Below are 15,794 nucleotides of genomic sequence, written 5' to 3' on the forward strand. Positions count from 1 at the left end.
GGAGCAGCTGCAGCTGTGACTTCTTCCAAATAAGCAATCCAAACATAAATACTCAAAAGCAATTCTCATAAGCAGACTTTAGAGGGAGAAAAAAAAAAAGTAAAGAAGTGGCTGGCCCAGGCTCTCAGCGGCTGAACATTGCCGTCACTTGCTTCACTTCATAGGGTTGTAACCACTTGTGCTTGCGCGTTTATGCCTGACCAGGAGTTTGACAACTTCCCGGCCTTGGGGCAAATTACATCTTCTCTCTGTCCTTTACTGGCTGTCTCCCTTGAGGAGCCTTGCTCCCTATGTTTGCCAGTACCCAAGCTGCTACAAAACACTTGACGTACATAACAAATACCTTTTGCTACCTCTTAACTTGTGTGAGCTCTGGGACAGCTGCTGCAGCTCTCCACATTGGTCCTCCTGGTGGCCTGACTCTAAGAACCAGCCAACTGCAGAGTTTTTGTGGCTGCTCCTTTATGTTTCCTTGGATCCACCCTTAAATCATGCTGGCCTTGTGTGGGGTTGCCACCCACCACCAGCTTAGGGTCAGGAAGGAATTTGCTCAAGCCCAGCCATGATGGATGGAGAGAAGACAAATGTTGAGCTTCAACTCATGGAAGAGAAGACTGGTTGCCTGCTGGAGCTTGATAGTGGGGTTCATGGTGGAGCATGGAGCACCAGAGTGGTGACACCACCCTGACCCCAGCAGCTGCCCTGGTTAAGTCCCTCAAGCCAGACTTCGGTTCAAACACAAGAAATCTCAGAGCAGGAGAGCCCCACAGGTACCTGTCTGTCTTCCTTAGCCTGAGCAGCAGCCCCATCACTCAGCAGGACCCATGCGTTAGCCATGGCCCTCCCTCAATGAACCTCTTGAAGATCCCTCTCCTCCTTGGTGTCTGGCCAGGTGGTTCAGGGGGGCTTCTGCAGTCGCGCACTGTTGGGTTGGATCCAGCCTGGCTGCTTGGCCCAGATCTCTGTGGGCATTTACACTCCCTGACACCGGCCATCCCCTCAAGAAGAGATGGGGTGCAGTCATGTGGCCAGCATCCAACAGTCTACCCAACATAGGTTGGCCTAAGCCCACCATGACTATTCTTATTATTAATTTTTTAAGCAGGTCTGAAGAAGCAGACTCCAGAGTGAGTGCTCTGAAATGGGCTTGGTGCATGTTGCAGAGCCATGCTGCTTTGGCCTGGGATTTGGGGCTAAGGAAGGAATTAAAAGCCCTGTGAAGACACCTGGTTTGTCTCCCTGGTCAGGATGCAGGGAGCCAATCGAGCTCACGTGTCCACCCAGCTGATGCTAAAACCCAACCATACCCTCCCTCCCTGCAGCACATCAGCGTCAGGGGTGGGAAGACTTCCCCAGGTGGAACCTTGCCCTCCCGCTCCCCCCAAAATCACCCCCCGTGACCTGCAAATAGAGGCAAAGGGAGATGGACTCCCAGGCTGCCTGAGAGCAACCAGGATTAACTAACGCAGCAATTTGTGCTCTGCTGAGCTTTAACCCTCAGGTACCAAATGCTCTCCTGAGTTTTCTCTTCTAACATGGAGAAAGATCCTAGAAAGGGCATCCCCAGGAATCAGCGTGTGGAAGGGGAGCAAAGACACCAAGAAGCAGCTGGTGGCCGGTGTTTGCAGCTTCTGGGACCCTTCGCCACCACTGCTTTAGTCACGAGTAAACCAAGATTGTGGTTGTTGCCAAGATTGAGTTTCTCTTCACTTGTCACAGATCCTGGATCATATGTATGGACCTCAGTTTTTCTTTTAGAAAGTCCTCAGGGTGGTTGGGCATGGCTGAGCTCAGCACTGCCTAACAGCCCTAGCAGTGGTGTTCTTCTAGGCATTTACTTGCTATTAAGAGGCATACCCTTGGAAACTGAAGAGGTTTTCCTTCTTCTACACACTTGACAAATATATATATATATATAAAAGCTCGTGTAATGTACTCGCTCCCTTTTGGCAAGAAAATGTTTGTGAGGGCTTAACGTGTCTCCCCATGAGCCTTAGTGTGACAGCGCGGGCTGCGGTGCCAGGCCTTAGCTGAAGCTAAAAAGGCTGCTGCAAAACATAAAAATTGTGATTGCAATTCTCCCCAGCCCAGCCTCTAAATGAAATGACAGCCTTTGGGATCATACTTGGGCGGCTGCTGCTCCAGACCTGCAGCTATTTGCAATTCTAAATAGCGACACCAAACATTTTCTGTTTCAGTATCATATATACGGTATATTCAATGGAATACATGCAGCTCTAATATCCCACAAAGTTTAAAACTCTTCCATAAAATGTTGCTCCAGGTATGTAAAAAATTTCCCTGTTTTCTCTTCTCTGCAGTTTACTCTAGAACTTATATTACATGCGTCTCTAAGACTTGTCTTGTGAAGACTGTCTTTGGTGTAATGTCTTGTAGAGCTTTGCAATGCACTTTCAACTTCATCTCCAGTGGTAGAGCATCGAAGATTAGGTAGACTTTCTTTGGGCGGTATTTTGCAGCAACTAAAGCGATCATACTGTTTCTAAAACAGGAGGTTGGTATATGAAGGCTATCCTATGTCCTGGACTACTTTGAATTTTTTCGTTACAAATACATCAGGAGAGATTCAAGAGTCAAGGATGGCCACCCCACTGTCCCACAGTTTAGTGGCAGAGCCCTTGGCAGCCTTGTTTGCTCCTGAGCCTTGTGGAAGTCCTATGCGGTAACATCCCCTTCCTGGTTCACTCCTTTGATTAATGTTGCCTCCTAGTGATGGCTGATCTTTGTGAGGGAAAAAGGACGGCCTTCTTGTGTTCAAAATCTGTAGGTCTGATTTTAATTTTGTCATATTAATGCAATCTGTGTATTTTGTGGGAAACCTGTGTCCCCACTGGGCACTCAAGAGCCCAGAGGAGGAAAAGCGTAAGACCTTTGAAAGGACAAACTCCCATCTTTAGAGCTGTAACAAATTTGAAGGTTTGGGGCATTTCTGCAAAGCTTCAGATCTGTCCTTCTTCTGAGCAGGTTGGTCTCCCCACCTGCCAGAGGAGCCTGCCATCCCATCCTCTTCCTCTCTGGTGGCTGATCAGGGTTGAAGACCACTAATGGTATGTGGACATGTACACACACAGACACACAGAGCTGTCCTTGGACACACCGTCCTCTAGCTGGTCCCTGACCCCCTGCTCTCCTGATTGCTGGTGCCTGGACATTCAAGCCTCCAGCTTGTTGAACTCAGCCCTTTTCCCCTGCTCACCATCCGGTCCAGCATCAAGAAGGTCATCTGCATGCTCTGCAGGGGGTCACATGCCATGTTGTCCTTCTTGTCAGAGCTCTCCTGCTGCTGGATCTCTCTTCTCCCAGATGAAATCCTCCAGCAAAGGAGGTTTTCTGGGGATAGGGTTGCCCACAGACACAAGAAAGATGTTAGGTATGTGAGCTCCCGAATGCCATTCACCATTCAGAATTGGACCCCTATGGTGTAATTTAAATACAAGTTTGGGAGTGGGGTCTCCAGAACCCCAATAGAGGCTGGTGTTGGAAAAGGAGGGAGACTCTTTGTAAGAAACAGTTTTCATAGGAGAGGAGAGAGGATGGTGTTTCCCCTCCTGGCTCTTCCATACCCCATGTGTGTCATTACTACGGTTTTGAGTTGCGTTTCTTGGCATCTTCCTCTTCTGCCTGCCTTTCGCCTCCTCCAGTTGCACAGCACAGGAGGGAGTTGCGGGCGACACACTGGCCTCACAGGCCCTTCAGGTGGACACCACCAACAAAAAGTACACAACAGGGTCAAAAGAGTCAGCCATACATGAAGCCAGGGTGAAGGTTTGGCCTTACCGAGAGGGATGTCTGCACTGTGTGAAAGCAAGCAAGCCTGCCTCCCACCGTGCAGCACCCCTCAGTGTCTGATGCTGTCTCATCCCACTCGGTGAGGTGAATCTTTGTGATGCCCTGAAAGGAGCACCAACTAACGGGCTGATCCATACGCAGCAGGGCCGCAAAGCAGGTAAAGTCACGGGAATGACTCAGAGGAACAGTACAAAATAATTTATTGGCAATAATCAACAAACTTCATTACTTTGGCACAGGGAAGTTTTTCTTACCAACCATCAAAGGGAAACGGGCAAACGAGAAGGAGAAGGTGGGGGGAGAGAGAATAGGGTATAGTGGAAAGATATCACCACCTTTAGATCCTGCATTGTCGTCTTGTTCCGGAGTCTTGATCCTAGGCAATAGGTCAACAAGTCAAAACATAGGCGCTTATTCTTATATAGTCTCATTGGTCCAAGACCACCCCTGGGAGAGATGGAGACCATCTCTCGAATTAGGTTCAGGGGGGTGTCAGTGGGACAGCAAGGGTCTTTGCCGATCTCACCCTCCCTCAGCAAGTTGGTCAAAATTTGACCTGTTGTCCAGCGCTTGCTCAATTGTTGCCCGCAAGAAGAAATAGAGGAAGCAGCTCACTGCCCCGCCTCCACAGGGCTCATCCTGTTTCTCCCTGTTCCTCTTCTGCCTCCTCGAGTTGTTTGAGACAAGGAAATACTTGACTTGGGCTGTCTGGTTGGTCTTAGACAGTTGCCCCCAGAGCATCAGGAGATGGTAAGTCCAAGCGGTCGGTTCCCATCTGGGGAGAAAAGGCTTGACGGAAAAATAGCAACTTCAGGACAAGGAGACCATCCGGCTGCTGGCGTGCACAAAGCCTGCAGCCTGCGGGAAGCTGTCTAGAAACCATCAAGGGCTTGCTGCAGTTTCCAAGGTAACTTCCATCTTCTGCAACCCAGGTGAGGCTCAGCTTTTACGAGCATGTGGGCAGAATACAAACAGTGGGTCTGAGGTGGAAAAAGAAATGCACACGAAATGCCATGTGTTACCCCAGCTGCTCTGCTAGCAGCTGCTCAACTTACACCCTTCCATATCTGCCCATCAAGGCAAAGTACCAGGAACAAGGAATTCGGCCACCGCAGCTGAACCTTCACAAGTCACTTGCTGCCAGAGGGAAGCCAGGTAATTCAAAATTACTGTAGGTGGCTTTCCAGCTGGACTCATGACACGAGAGCCCAGGGACCTCAAAATGTGCAGCTCCTCGGCACCCACACCGTATGACTCTGACCATTCCTGCATGCTCACCTGAGAGCATCCACAAGTCCAGCAGCCGGCATTGGTGCCAGTTGGGCTCGGCTGCTGCCTCAAGGCTGTCCTGGGGTCTTCTGGGGAAATAAAGGAGTCAAGGCTTCCCAAACTTTGTCTCTGTGGCAACCATGGGAGAGCTGGGCTGCTGTCATGGGAGAACCAGGTAGCTATTCACACATGGGGTCACACGGGTCAGGTGCTGTTCACCTCTGGACCACCTGCTACAAAAGCCACCAGGTTTTAATTACCTCTTCAAAACCAGCATGAGAGAGGACAACAAGAGCAGTGAGAGGATGCACTCACCATACATACTGAATGCAATACTTTAATTCTTCGACATATGCATTATCATCCACAAAAAGAAAGTTTCCAAGAGCCGAGGCCATTGCCGAAGGCTTCACGCAGTTCTTCCTGTTGCTTTCATGCTGGGACCCCACCCCAAAAACTCCAGCTTCCCGCAGAGCTCACAGAAGCACACCGAGGTCGTGGCACTGCTGCTGCCCCTGCCCAGCAACTTCTGTCCATCGTCTTCACACAACCCAGACCTCGGCTGGGAGAGGGACGCAGGTGCCTGTGAGGGCAGAAGCTAGCACAAGCCCACCACGGCAGTGCTGAGCATTATAGGTGATGCTCTTGAGGAGATTTCTGCATAGTAACGATGCTCTGGCAGGAACCAGTGCGTGGCCAGGAACCAGAAGGGGACCTAGCAATGACAGGTGCTGCAAATGTTGTCTGAAAAACTTGGCATCAAGAGTCTCTCCTTTCCAGGTATTTGCACCTTTTCTGAAATATTCTGTCAGCTGGCATTACCCACCCCAGGTGTCAGCTCTGCTCCACTCACAAGACTCTGTGTCACTTTTCTTTTTCAAGTATTTCAGAGCACAAACTCCAGTAGCACTGCTGAAATTGAAGAGTTCCTAGCTCTGTGTTGCTGAGAATCTCTGGTTTGGAATATGGACTTAAATTTGGAAGAGGCAAATGTGGGAGTCTCACCAGCATCAGGAAGCATTGTTTTTTATTTTTTACCAAATCTACCCCCTTCTACAAGCCTTGGGCCCTCTCAGGTCACAAATGCTGAGAAGAGACTGGTTGAAGCTTGAGGAGCAGCTCCCTGAGACCTGCTCTGGTAATGTCCCCAGGCAAGGGGGCCAGCTGAGATCTCCTTCCCCAGGCAGGCAGGAGCTGCAGCAATGCCAGGCTGAGCAAACCTATGAGTAAGGAGCCTTTCCACACCACAGGACCAGTCTTCTCCCTCTGTGTGGCTGGGCTGGCCTGTGGGAACCTCGTGGCCCCCTCTCTTGAAGGATGCGGAGAGATGCACTTCACCTTGTCCATTCCTGGGATGAAACGATGTCTCTGACCATCAGCTGAGGCAAACAGTGAAATTTCTTTACCGTCCCCATATGTCAAATCGTGCTCATTAAGGTCCTGAAAAACTAACAGTGGAAGGAGGTGCCTGGCCACCAGTTGGTGGTGATCTTCACTAGCACTGGGAGATTGACACAGTCCAACAGGCTGATACCTCCCGAGACATGGACCTCAAGCTTCCTCCCTTTGACACCTCCTGTATCCCTGCTATCCTAAGGAAGAAACATTGCCCGATAATGGACTTGGAACCTCTCAGCTGGCTTTAGGCACACAGAAAAGGCAAGGACCCTGACAAGTGTCTGAATATCAACAGTGAGGGAGATGAGACATGATGCAGGCAGCTGAGGCATCATCCTATTTTGACTGCTGCACAGCCCCCAATTAGCAGCTGAGCAGTTTTGGTTGCAAAGTCATATTAAAAAATCTTCACAGGGAGAAACTCTTGGTTTAGCAACTAAGATGAGACAGTGAAGATCTGCCAAATGCTTGGGTGTTTGAAATGCAATAGGCACAACTTTGCAAAGGCAAAAGAAAGCTTTTTCTCAGCCTGTCAAAAGATACAATCTTCAACTATTCATATGAGTCAGCTGGGATGAAGTGCTTCCAACAGGCAACATTTCTTACAGTGTAGTCATTCCACCTCTGATCTCCCAGCCCTGATTCTCAAAGAAAACCTACAAAACCTTCCCTAGGTAAATCTGGGGATGGTATCTCACCACTTTTCTGAATAGCAATGTTTTGGAGCACGTTACTGTCCTTCTCTTTTTACCATTCCCACTAATCTCTCAGCGCTCTACATTGTGCTACTGTTATTCTACAAATTACCTGCCTCTCTTTTCCCCTTAGGAGATAACGACCAATATCCTCTCTATATTCCACGGGTGCTGTCAGATGTCTAGCTCAGACACAGGTCTAATTAAACCCAGAACAATTGTTCCCCATGTGCAGTTAGGTTTGAAATTCACTGTGTCTTTCCTGAGAAGCATGCATGCCCCAAACCTCATCTGCTTTCTCCAGCTATATTAGCTGGCTTCATAAAAACTATTACACGTGCCTAAAAATCTTTATCTTTAAACCTTCAGCTCTAACAGTACTGCCACGCCTTTGGTGTGGCTGCATACACTGGAAATAGGAGGGGCAGCGTGCAACTGGGTCTGGTTTACAAAAAAATAGAGGTGTAACACCATGACATGCTTCACAGGAGATCTTAAATTCTGTTTTGCAGGACACAGTGGGGTTTGAGCACTAGTTTCAAATCAGTGTTCGTCTTATGACTAGGAACACTAATCCATGGCTACAAGCCCCAGTGCAGCTCAGCCTCCCCTTCTTTCCTTCAACCCCTGCCTGGAAGAAACACCTCTTCACTTCTTTCTTCAGGAGGCTCCTCTCCAGAAGGGAAGCAGCATCTAAGCTGCCCTTTCACTGAGCCTCAGTTTCCCATCTGGAGAATAAGGAGGTAACGGTCTTCCTCGGTCCTGGGAAGACAGGCTCAGGCTTAGCCACTCCAGCCTGCTGTCAGCCCCACTGCTTATCCATCATTGCTCATGTTTGCTCCTGGCCATGGCCAGTCTCTCTGCAGGGAGCCACCCACACTGCTCTCCTCCAGGGCTTCGTACAGCATCTGACTGTCAACTTACTGCATGAGTAGGACAGTGTGTCCTACCAAGACCTCCCAGGGCACCTGTATCTCTTCTCCTTGAAGCCAGGCATCCTCACCGGCAGCTTCTGAAGATGGCTTACCCAGTGTTTGCAAAGCCCTCACATGACTACAGCAGCAGCTGCCACAGAGGATCCCATGGAGAAGGAGCATTGCTCAGGCGAGGCAGCATGCAGGGCAGGGGATGTGGGACTCCCCACAGCGTCAGCCAAGCCAACACTGTAGGAATGCTCCCATGGGAAGCACTGTGGGATTGCAAGTGCAGTGGGATAAACAAATCCACATGGGACTGGGCTGGAGGAGCGAGGAGCTCTGGGACCAGCAGGTAACCAGCCTGCAGGGTGGCCTGCTGGAGGAGTATCATTGCAGTATGTATTCCTCCCATTCAGAGAACCAACAGAGGAGGTAAACCTTGACTGTGGCCAAGTGTTTAATAAAGCATGGAGACCAGCTGAGGTTTTTCTCATACTTTTTACTGCTGGTATTTTTAGCATCTCCTCCCTCAGGTTGCTTCTCTAGGTGCCTAGTGAGGGCTGGGTTTACACTGCTCTCTCTCTCTCACTGGATCTCTAGCAGGATCTCTTTCCTCAGTTGGACCTCCAATTTCCATATATTTATGGCAGTATAGTATCTTTGAGATTTGATTGAAACCGGTGGATGGTTTCAAAAGCTAGGGAGGGGACAACTGTCAAGCAGACATATACCTACACAGAGAGCATGACCAGAAGGGCCTCCATCCCGTAGGAAAACAAGCTAAATGCTATGTAATCATGACATTCAAGGCTCTATTATAACACAGAAACATAGATGTACAGAAATAATGCTGTGTGGGCAGCCTAAACTTTGGCCTCTTTTAACCTTGGGCTACTTGACTTTGCAATTTTAATGACTCTTTCAAGGAAGCATTTTTATATGCAATGCAGTACCTCGTGTGACGGCACATGAACTTTGATAGAGCGCATTTAGCTGGAGGAAGATGACTTCTAATTTTGTGTTGATTTTCACCTTTTTTACATTCTCCCCACACACACTCTCCCCCACTAAGAGTAGATTCACGAACACGTGCACAAATACACAGAAGACCAACAGTGCAAAAGCCATCCACGTCTTTGTCCCCATGCCACAGGTGACGGGAGGCCGGCGAGTCTGATCCTCGAGCTTTTCACAGACAGGCTTATTGAACTTGACAGCACCGCTTGTGTGCAGAGAGATGATTCATTTGAGTAGAGGCTGTGGGATCTGCTCCTAGTTGTGGAGCCGCTTTCTTCATAGCAAATATTAGCTTTTGGAACAACACTCATGTTTCTATTTTGGGTCACTGTTTACAAGTACAGACTAACAACAGTGAAAGAACGGGAATCTGCTACCAGCCAGCGCTCTCCCAGCACTCTCAAAAGCAGCTTACAGAAGCTACATTTCTGGAGAGGGTTAGAATGGACAATTGCTGTAAATACGTTAAAAAGATGTTATTAGCTGCCAGACAGTTCACATTTTCTAAGAGGAAGGTGAGTATCTGGCACTTTCTCTAGCAGGTTAGAGGAGTAATCATTAGTGCGGAGACTTAGACACTGACTTTTATCTTTGACAGGTTGTCAATGATTTCTGAGATTAGGGAAGTATCACAATGTTTTCAAAACACCAGCAAATTTTCTAGTGAAGAGCTGCACAGTTTTGGGCGCTTAATTGAAGCACCTCTGAATGGCTGTCAGAAATAATTTGCACCGTTGCTCAGCAGAGGCAGTGGATGGTTTAATATCCAGGCCTTTTCTTATGCACAAACACGTCAGAGAAGTACACATCTGGCCCAGAGGAAATTGCTACCCATTCTTCCTGCATTTGCTCCTCTCTGTGTGAATTCGCCTGCTACTCCAACAGCCACTTCAAAGTCCCTCATCAAAACCGCAACTGTGACTCAATCAATAACGTTTTACAAGAGGGAAAACGCCTTGACCCACAAGTGCTTAAAATGGAGGTCATGCCAAAGCTACAACTCATCGAGATGTGAGGACGCTTAGCATGACCTGCCTTGATTTTCAAAAGCTGAGTTTTATTGAGCAGTCATCTCGATGATTTTGTGTTGTCCATGTTTCTAATACAGCAGTGGGCTCCTCTCTGTAACAGACTCCGTATGCCTAGAAAGCCCATGATGAGCTGGCAGGTACAAGGGACTTCCTATGTCTGCATTTTCTTCAGCAGAAGCACGCTTGTATGTCACCGAGATCAGAACAAAAGGGCAAGGAAGGCAAGTCCCAGAAATTTAATCTCAGCTCAGCCACTCGCCTTTCCGCATGGTGAGAAAAATCCTTAAATCTTTCCCTTTTACAGTTTTAACCCTTTATATGATTAAAAGCAGCATATAGCTGCTAATGTAGTATCAATATTTAAGATTTAATGATGGCGGGAAAAGCCTGTCCGAGCCAAAGGAAGGACTCAGAATCAGTCAAGCAAGAGACATAAGTGGATGAGAAATCAGACTTCATTATTCCTAGCACTGCCAGAATGATGCCTTCTCTCTCACCTCAGAAGATCTCCACACGAACAAAGAAAGTTCAGGTAATTTAACCATCTTGCTGTTAGGGAGATGTTATTGCCTAGCATAACAAGCCAGCAAAAGAGGATAAAGCCTATGGCTGGCTTCAAGTCATTGCTGTCTCAACTCCTGATCAAAAGCATTAGGATCTTTGGCGGTAGCCGGGGGCCACCGGAGGTGCTGGTGATGCACAGCAGGGATGGAGAGATGAGTGAGAAGCTCAGCTGGGGCCAGCGCTGTTCTTTGGTGTTTATTTGCAAGACAGCTGAGTCAGAGTCGGCAATAACAGCAAATCTTTAAGAGCAAATCAGTAAATTAGAGGCAGAGATGTTGAAGGTAGGAGAGGAGGAGCCACATTGTGGCTCATATCTGTGGGGGTGGTGTCCTAAAAGGATTATGTTCCATTTGTTCTCTAAGAAATAAGTAGGTAGTGCGCCGTGCAGGCATGAACCAGATCAGTGGGGCAAGGCAAGGCAGGCAGAGGGGGAATACCCTTTCTTGAAGAACAGTGTAGAAAAGCAAGACACTGCTAATTTGCTGAGGGGCTCTGAGGCCCAGGCTGAGGAAGGACAGATTGGGCAAATGCTCTGCTAACACGAATACCGAAAGGATAATATTGTATGTATGTGATTGATGTAGCACTGGTGCTGCGTAAGAGACAGGGGTTTTAGGAAGGTGGATGCATAAGAAAAGAATATAATGGTAAAGCCTTGAAAAAGCTGTAACAACCAGGAAGGTTATTTATGTGAGGACAACTATGCATGTTAAAAAGGAGTGCAATTAAGTAACGTAATAAAATCAGGGCCAAGAGTTCAGATTCACAGAACAGCAAAGAGAGCAACTGTAAGCCAGAGGGGGAAAGGAGGAGAGGTCCTGAGAGCCTTAGAGCAGGGAGAAGTAATGGGACGAGGCTTGCAAAGCTAGTGAAAGTACTGCAGGCTCTGAAGGGAAATCTCATTGCAGTCAGAAACAGCTTTTGCTTCTGTTTTTTTCTTCTGGTAACTTTAAGAAAGAAGTTACCATTCAGCTTTGATAGATGAAGCTTCAGTGATTCATCCTTAAGAGTATATGAAGCAAAGAGTTGAACTCCTGATCACGCTGGGTCTCCAGAAATGACAAGTGTATGTGAAACAGGGTGTGAGCTTCTGGAGGGAGGTGGATGTATCTTGCAAGCTGCAAGTGCCGATTTGAGGGCTGCTGCTGCCAAACACTCAGTCTCCAGGAGAAATCGTTTTCAGTGATAAGCCTGCAGTTTTCAGCAAGAAGCAGACTACGAGGAAATAGCCTCTGATGACAGATAATCCCAGAATGATTGTATTTCTTTCCCCCAGCCCCATGTGCCACTTGCCAGAAGATAAAACAGAGCAACATGAGGCCATCAGGGTTAGCTGCAGTCCTTGCCCCTCTCGCCACCCTTTGGCACCCATGTTCTCATTGGATCTTCTTGTCCTCACTGGTTTTATTTGCTGTTTCCCTCTGTTTCTCTTCTGCTTATTTTCCTCCCACTGACTGAAATGCCGTTTCTGTTCTTCTTTTGTGTTCAACTCATAATAATTAACTAGAAGGCAAAATTTCAGACCTCATTTAACCTCATCCATCAACAGAAATCCAGTAAAATGTGATCCAATTGTAGGTCTGTAACACTTTCTACTCATTCCAGTTTATTCATTTCAATTTAGCTGGAAAGCCCTTCTTTGTGGCAAAGAGAATGTATTTTGCTCTGGTCTGCAGCAGCATGGTTAGCTTATGCAGTGAGGAGACAAACCATTTCCATATAATCATATTTATTAGATCATTAGCGCTGTTTTAGAGAAGTGCCAACAATCAGCACTTAGGGAAAAAAAGAGCTGGCAGCAAAGGCCACTAGGCAGAAAGGCTTTGGAGGGAACCTGCAGGCCCTTCACAGCAGTAATGAAGCAGAGGCGTCTGATGTCTCCAGTTAATTACCTCATTGAGAGCTTGTTGGGAGGCACTGCTGTGGCTGAGCTGCAACCAGGTGCAAGGGTGGAAATACGAGGCTGGACGCAAATACATGTGGTTCGTTTCCTTTAATGACAGCACTTCAATATGTGGCATTGCAGGGTACCAGAGCGATCACTTCTGAAGCAGTGGCACCCACTAACTAGATGTCTTTATCGCATTTTATATATATATAAATACACAAACCCTCAAAATTGTATATACCTGCCTATGCTTTCAACCATGGGCAGCTGCAGGAGGTTGTCAGCCAGTCCTATATGTGTTCAAACGGTGCAACCCCTATACAACAGGCTGGCTGCCTTCCCAACAGGAGCATCCTGTTTTCCTTCAGTAGCCTTCTAGATTTGTTCTTCTGGTCACTAATGTTGTTTTAGCTGAGCTTAGTCACACAGTTTTCTCCTAGGGTTCATTGGAAAGCTCCCTCTGCAAAACAATAGTCCATTAGGAGATAATTTATATATCAATAACATACCTTGGCAACTGTGCGTTGTCTATACCTACATAATTATGGCAGTAATCACTGGCATATAATCACATTTGTTTAATTATAACAGAAAGGAAATTAATGCATTGGAAACTTTTTTTTGTTTTTCTGGTAGCTGAACAGAAAATGCCTCGTTGTTCACCAAGTCATTAGCGGAAAGTCCAGGAGATGAGTGACTGTAGGTACCGCTGACCTTTTGTGCTGAGGTAGTACATCACCAGAGAAAACTCAAGGATCAGGAAAAAAGTAAAGGAGTGGAGGACTGGAGAACAGGAGCACTCAGTTCTATGCAGCATCTTCTATAATGAAAAGGCACTTTAGAAAGCAACAAGCTGCTCAGAGCTCACATCACTTTTGTACTACTACTGGGTTAAAAATGTTGCATGCTTAAAAACCCTTCTTGAGAGACGCTGGTGAAAAATGTTAGCTAATAATTTTTTATGCCAGAGGGAGACAAAAGGGACCTTGAGTTAAAGAGATAATATCAATTTTATGGTCACTTTTTAAGAAATTATTTTAAATTAGGTTCAGATCAAATCTTGCTGAAATTCTCTGACAAGTGTCGTCTTCCTTTTTAAAAAAAAAATTTTGCAGCTGCATCTTCCAATTGTCTCTTTTTTTTTTTTTCTTCCTCAGTGTGGTGAAAATCCAAACAAACAAGAGGCCAAGCTGCCTACAGTCAAACTCACTGCGCATTGTTAATGTGATGGAAGACGTGGTATGGGTGAAACTGGAAGCACAGCGGCAATTCCACTAACCTGAAAACTAGGTGTTCTCCAATGCACAGCATACATAAAAAAGTGTGGCTGTAAACATACAGAAAGGATTAAAAAGGCTTAATTAATGAATGAAGATTGCCTTCCGATCAGAACAGGGGGGTTGAGTTGTGTTTTCAGGCAGAAGTGTGATGTTTAAGTTTTCATACTGCCTAGCACTGTACTGAAACGGGAGCTCTGCCATGAGTTTGATGCTTTTGAACTCTCTGACATAGAACAGCTTGGGGTGAACAAGTCTGTTATTAACGTATTGCTCAAAGGCAGTCTGAAAACACAAGGGCTGCAACATACGTTTTGGCCTTAAAGAGGCACACTGGGAATCCTTTGCTGCTGGAGGAAATGGATATGCATCTTGATGGCCCAAGCTCTGTTTCAGGAATAAGCTACACAGACTTTCTTTTCACTTATTCCAAAATAAATGATCATGTTCTGCCCAGATGTTTTTTGCATCTTTGCAGATTATTTCCTCTCTTTTTTCCAGGTTGCATAGACCATCTGCAGTGCAGGCAAGAGAATGATGCATCACAGTTGAAGATGGCAAAGCTTTGCCATCTGCTTGCCCGGGCAGTTTGAGCATTAATGGTAGTTCTGAGACTTAATTCTTGCACACTAGTGAAGCCATGGATTCTTTGCTGGCTGAAAAATCAGATATTCAGGCTATAGGAGAGACCTTTGCTGGCCAGCGGAACTCTGCTGATGCTGTGCAGTACTTGTAATGGAGTAGGACAAGCAGCTCTGGACTGCAAGATGGCCAAGCCACATCTGGCCATAGGAAGGAGGTTGTGTCCTCTGGCTTTTAGGGATGCCCAGCTCTCGAGCCAGCCAGGCGACCAGCATAACCTGGACAACCTCATGGCCTCTCCCAAACACTTCCCACCCCTATGTGTTCCCAGCCACATGTGCATCGTGATGGGATGGGGGCTTGCTGGCCACGACCCAATGCCTTGCATGGTAATGGGGCCCTGTGGGCCAGCGGCATGGTTTATCTTGCAGGGAGAGCCCACAGCTGGACCTCTGTGGCACATCTGGAGCGTGAGGCCCAGAGCAGCAAAGTCGCTGCAGCAGTTCAGGTAGGAAGGGGCTTTCATGTGCTTAATGTGATTTCACAGGACCATAGCCAGGAGCTCCAGTCCTCTCCTCCTCGCCTTGTGCCAGATACACACTTCTCATCCTCCGTGAGCACAGTAAAAAAGACAGGGGGTCTGCAAACTTGTTGCTGGCAAAGCAGTGAAAGGGAACCAGAAATGGCTGCAACTCCGTTTTTCTGTCACTCAAAGAAATTATTTTCTTCTCTCTTGTCATGCACCTTGAGTAGGGAAATTTTGTTCCTCTTGTTAAAATTCCATGCATGCACTCTGCCTTGCTTACAAACTGAAACACAAGTTGTGATCCACCTGCTTAATATAATTCAGTGCTTGCAGTTTAGTGTGATTATAGCTGATTTGTTTGATCTAGTGTATGAAAACTGTTTGTCATCTGATCCTTTACCCGATGTGGAAGGTTTGGGGACATATGCAGAGAGAGCAATATAGATCTGTGTTGTATTAGCTCATAATACACTAATTATCATGCGCTCTATTTTACTTTCTTTCTACACAGCCTGCTTCACTTCCCCAGGGGTTTCTCTGCAGCAGAGAAAATACAGAAAAAATGTAGTTTTCATCAAGACCTCCAATGTTTCTAAAACAATGTTATCCCATGACTTCTTCCTGCCAGGCAGGGAATAATAACTACGTTGAATCATCTTGCAACTAGAATCAGTGAGGCTGGGGCAAAGGAATCCTGACATCTTCACGAGCTCTCTTGTGGGGGTTCCTCCATTTGGTGCTATTAGGGGGGCTCAGGAAAAGCAAGCATGTGGTCTCCAGGCTCGCTGGCCAGCTCTGTACCTGCACGTCCAGGTCTCTT

The 15,794-nt window shown here is 47.1% G+C and overlaps 1 protein-coding gene across 1 annotated transcript in view; it reads left to right on the forward strand.

Annotated features, from left to right (window-relative positions):
* Positions 1-14,863: 14,863 nt before the first annotated feature.
* The window catches only part of GTF2F2 (general transcription factor IIF subunit 2), a 98,722-nt gene continuing 97,791 nt past the window's right edge, over positions 14,864-15,794 (forward strand). Inside the window, exon 1 of the mRNA XM_009644771.2 lies at positions 14,864-14,956. Coding sequence (XP_009643066.2) covers positions 14,864-14,956 — 93 coding nt within the window. The remainder of the gene's footprint in view (positions 14,957-15,794) is intronic.

Source organism: Egretta garzetta, unplaced genomic scaffold, assembly GCF_000687185.1.
Source record: "Egretta garzetta isolate BGI_Z169 unplaced genomic scaffold, ASM68718v1 scaffold268, whole genome shotgun sequence".
Lineage (NCBI taxonomy): Eukaryota > Metazoa > Chordata > Aves > Pelecaniformes > Ardeidae > Egretta > Egretta garzetta.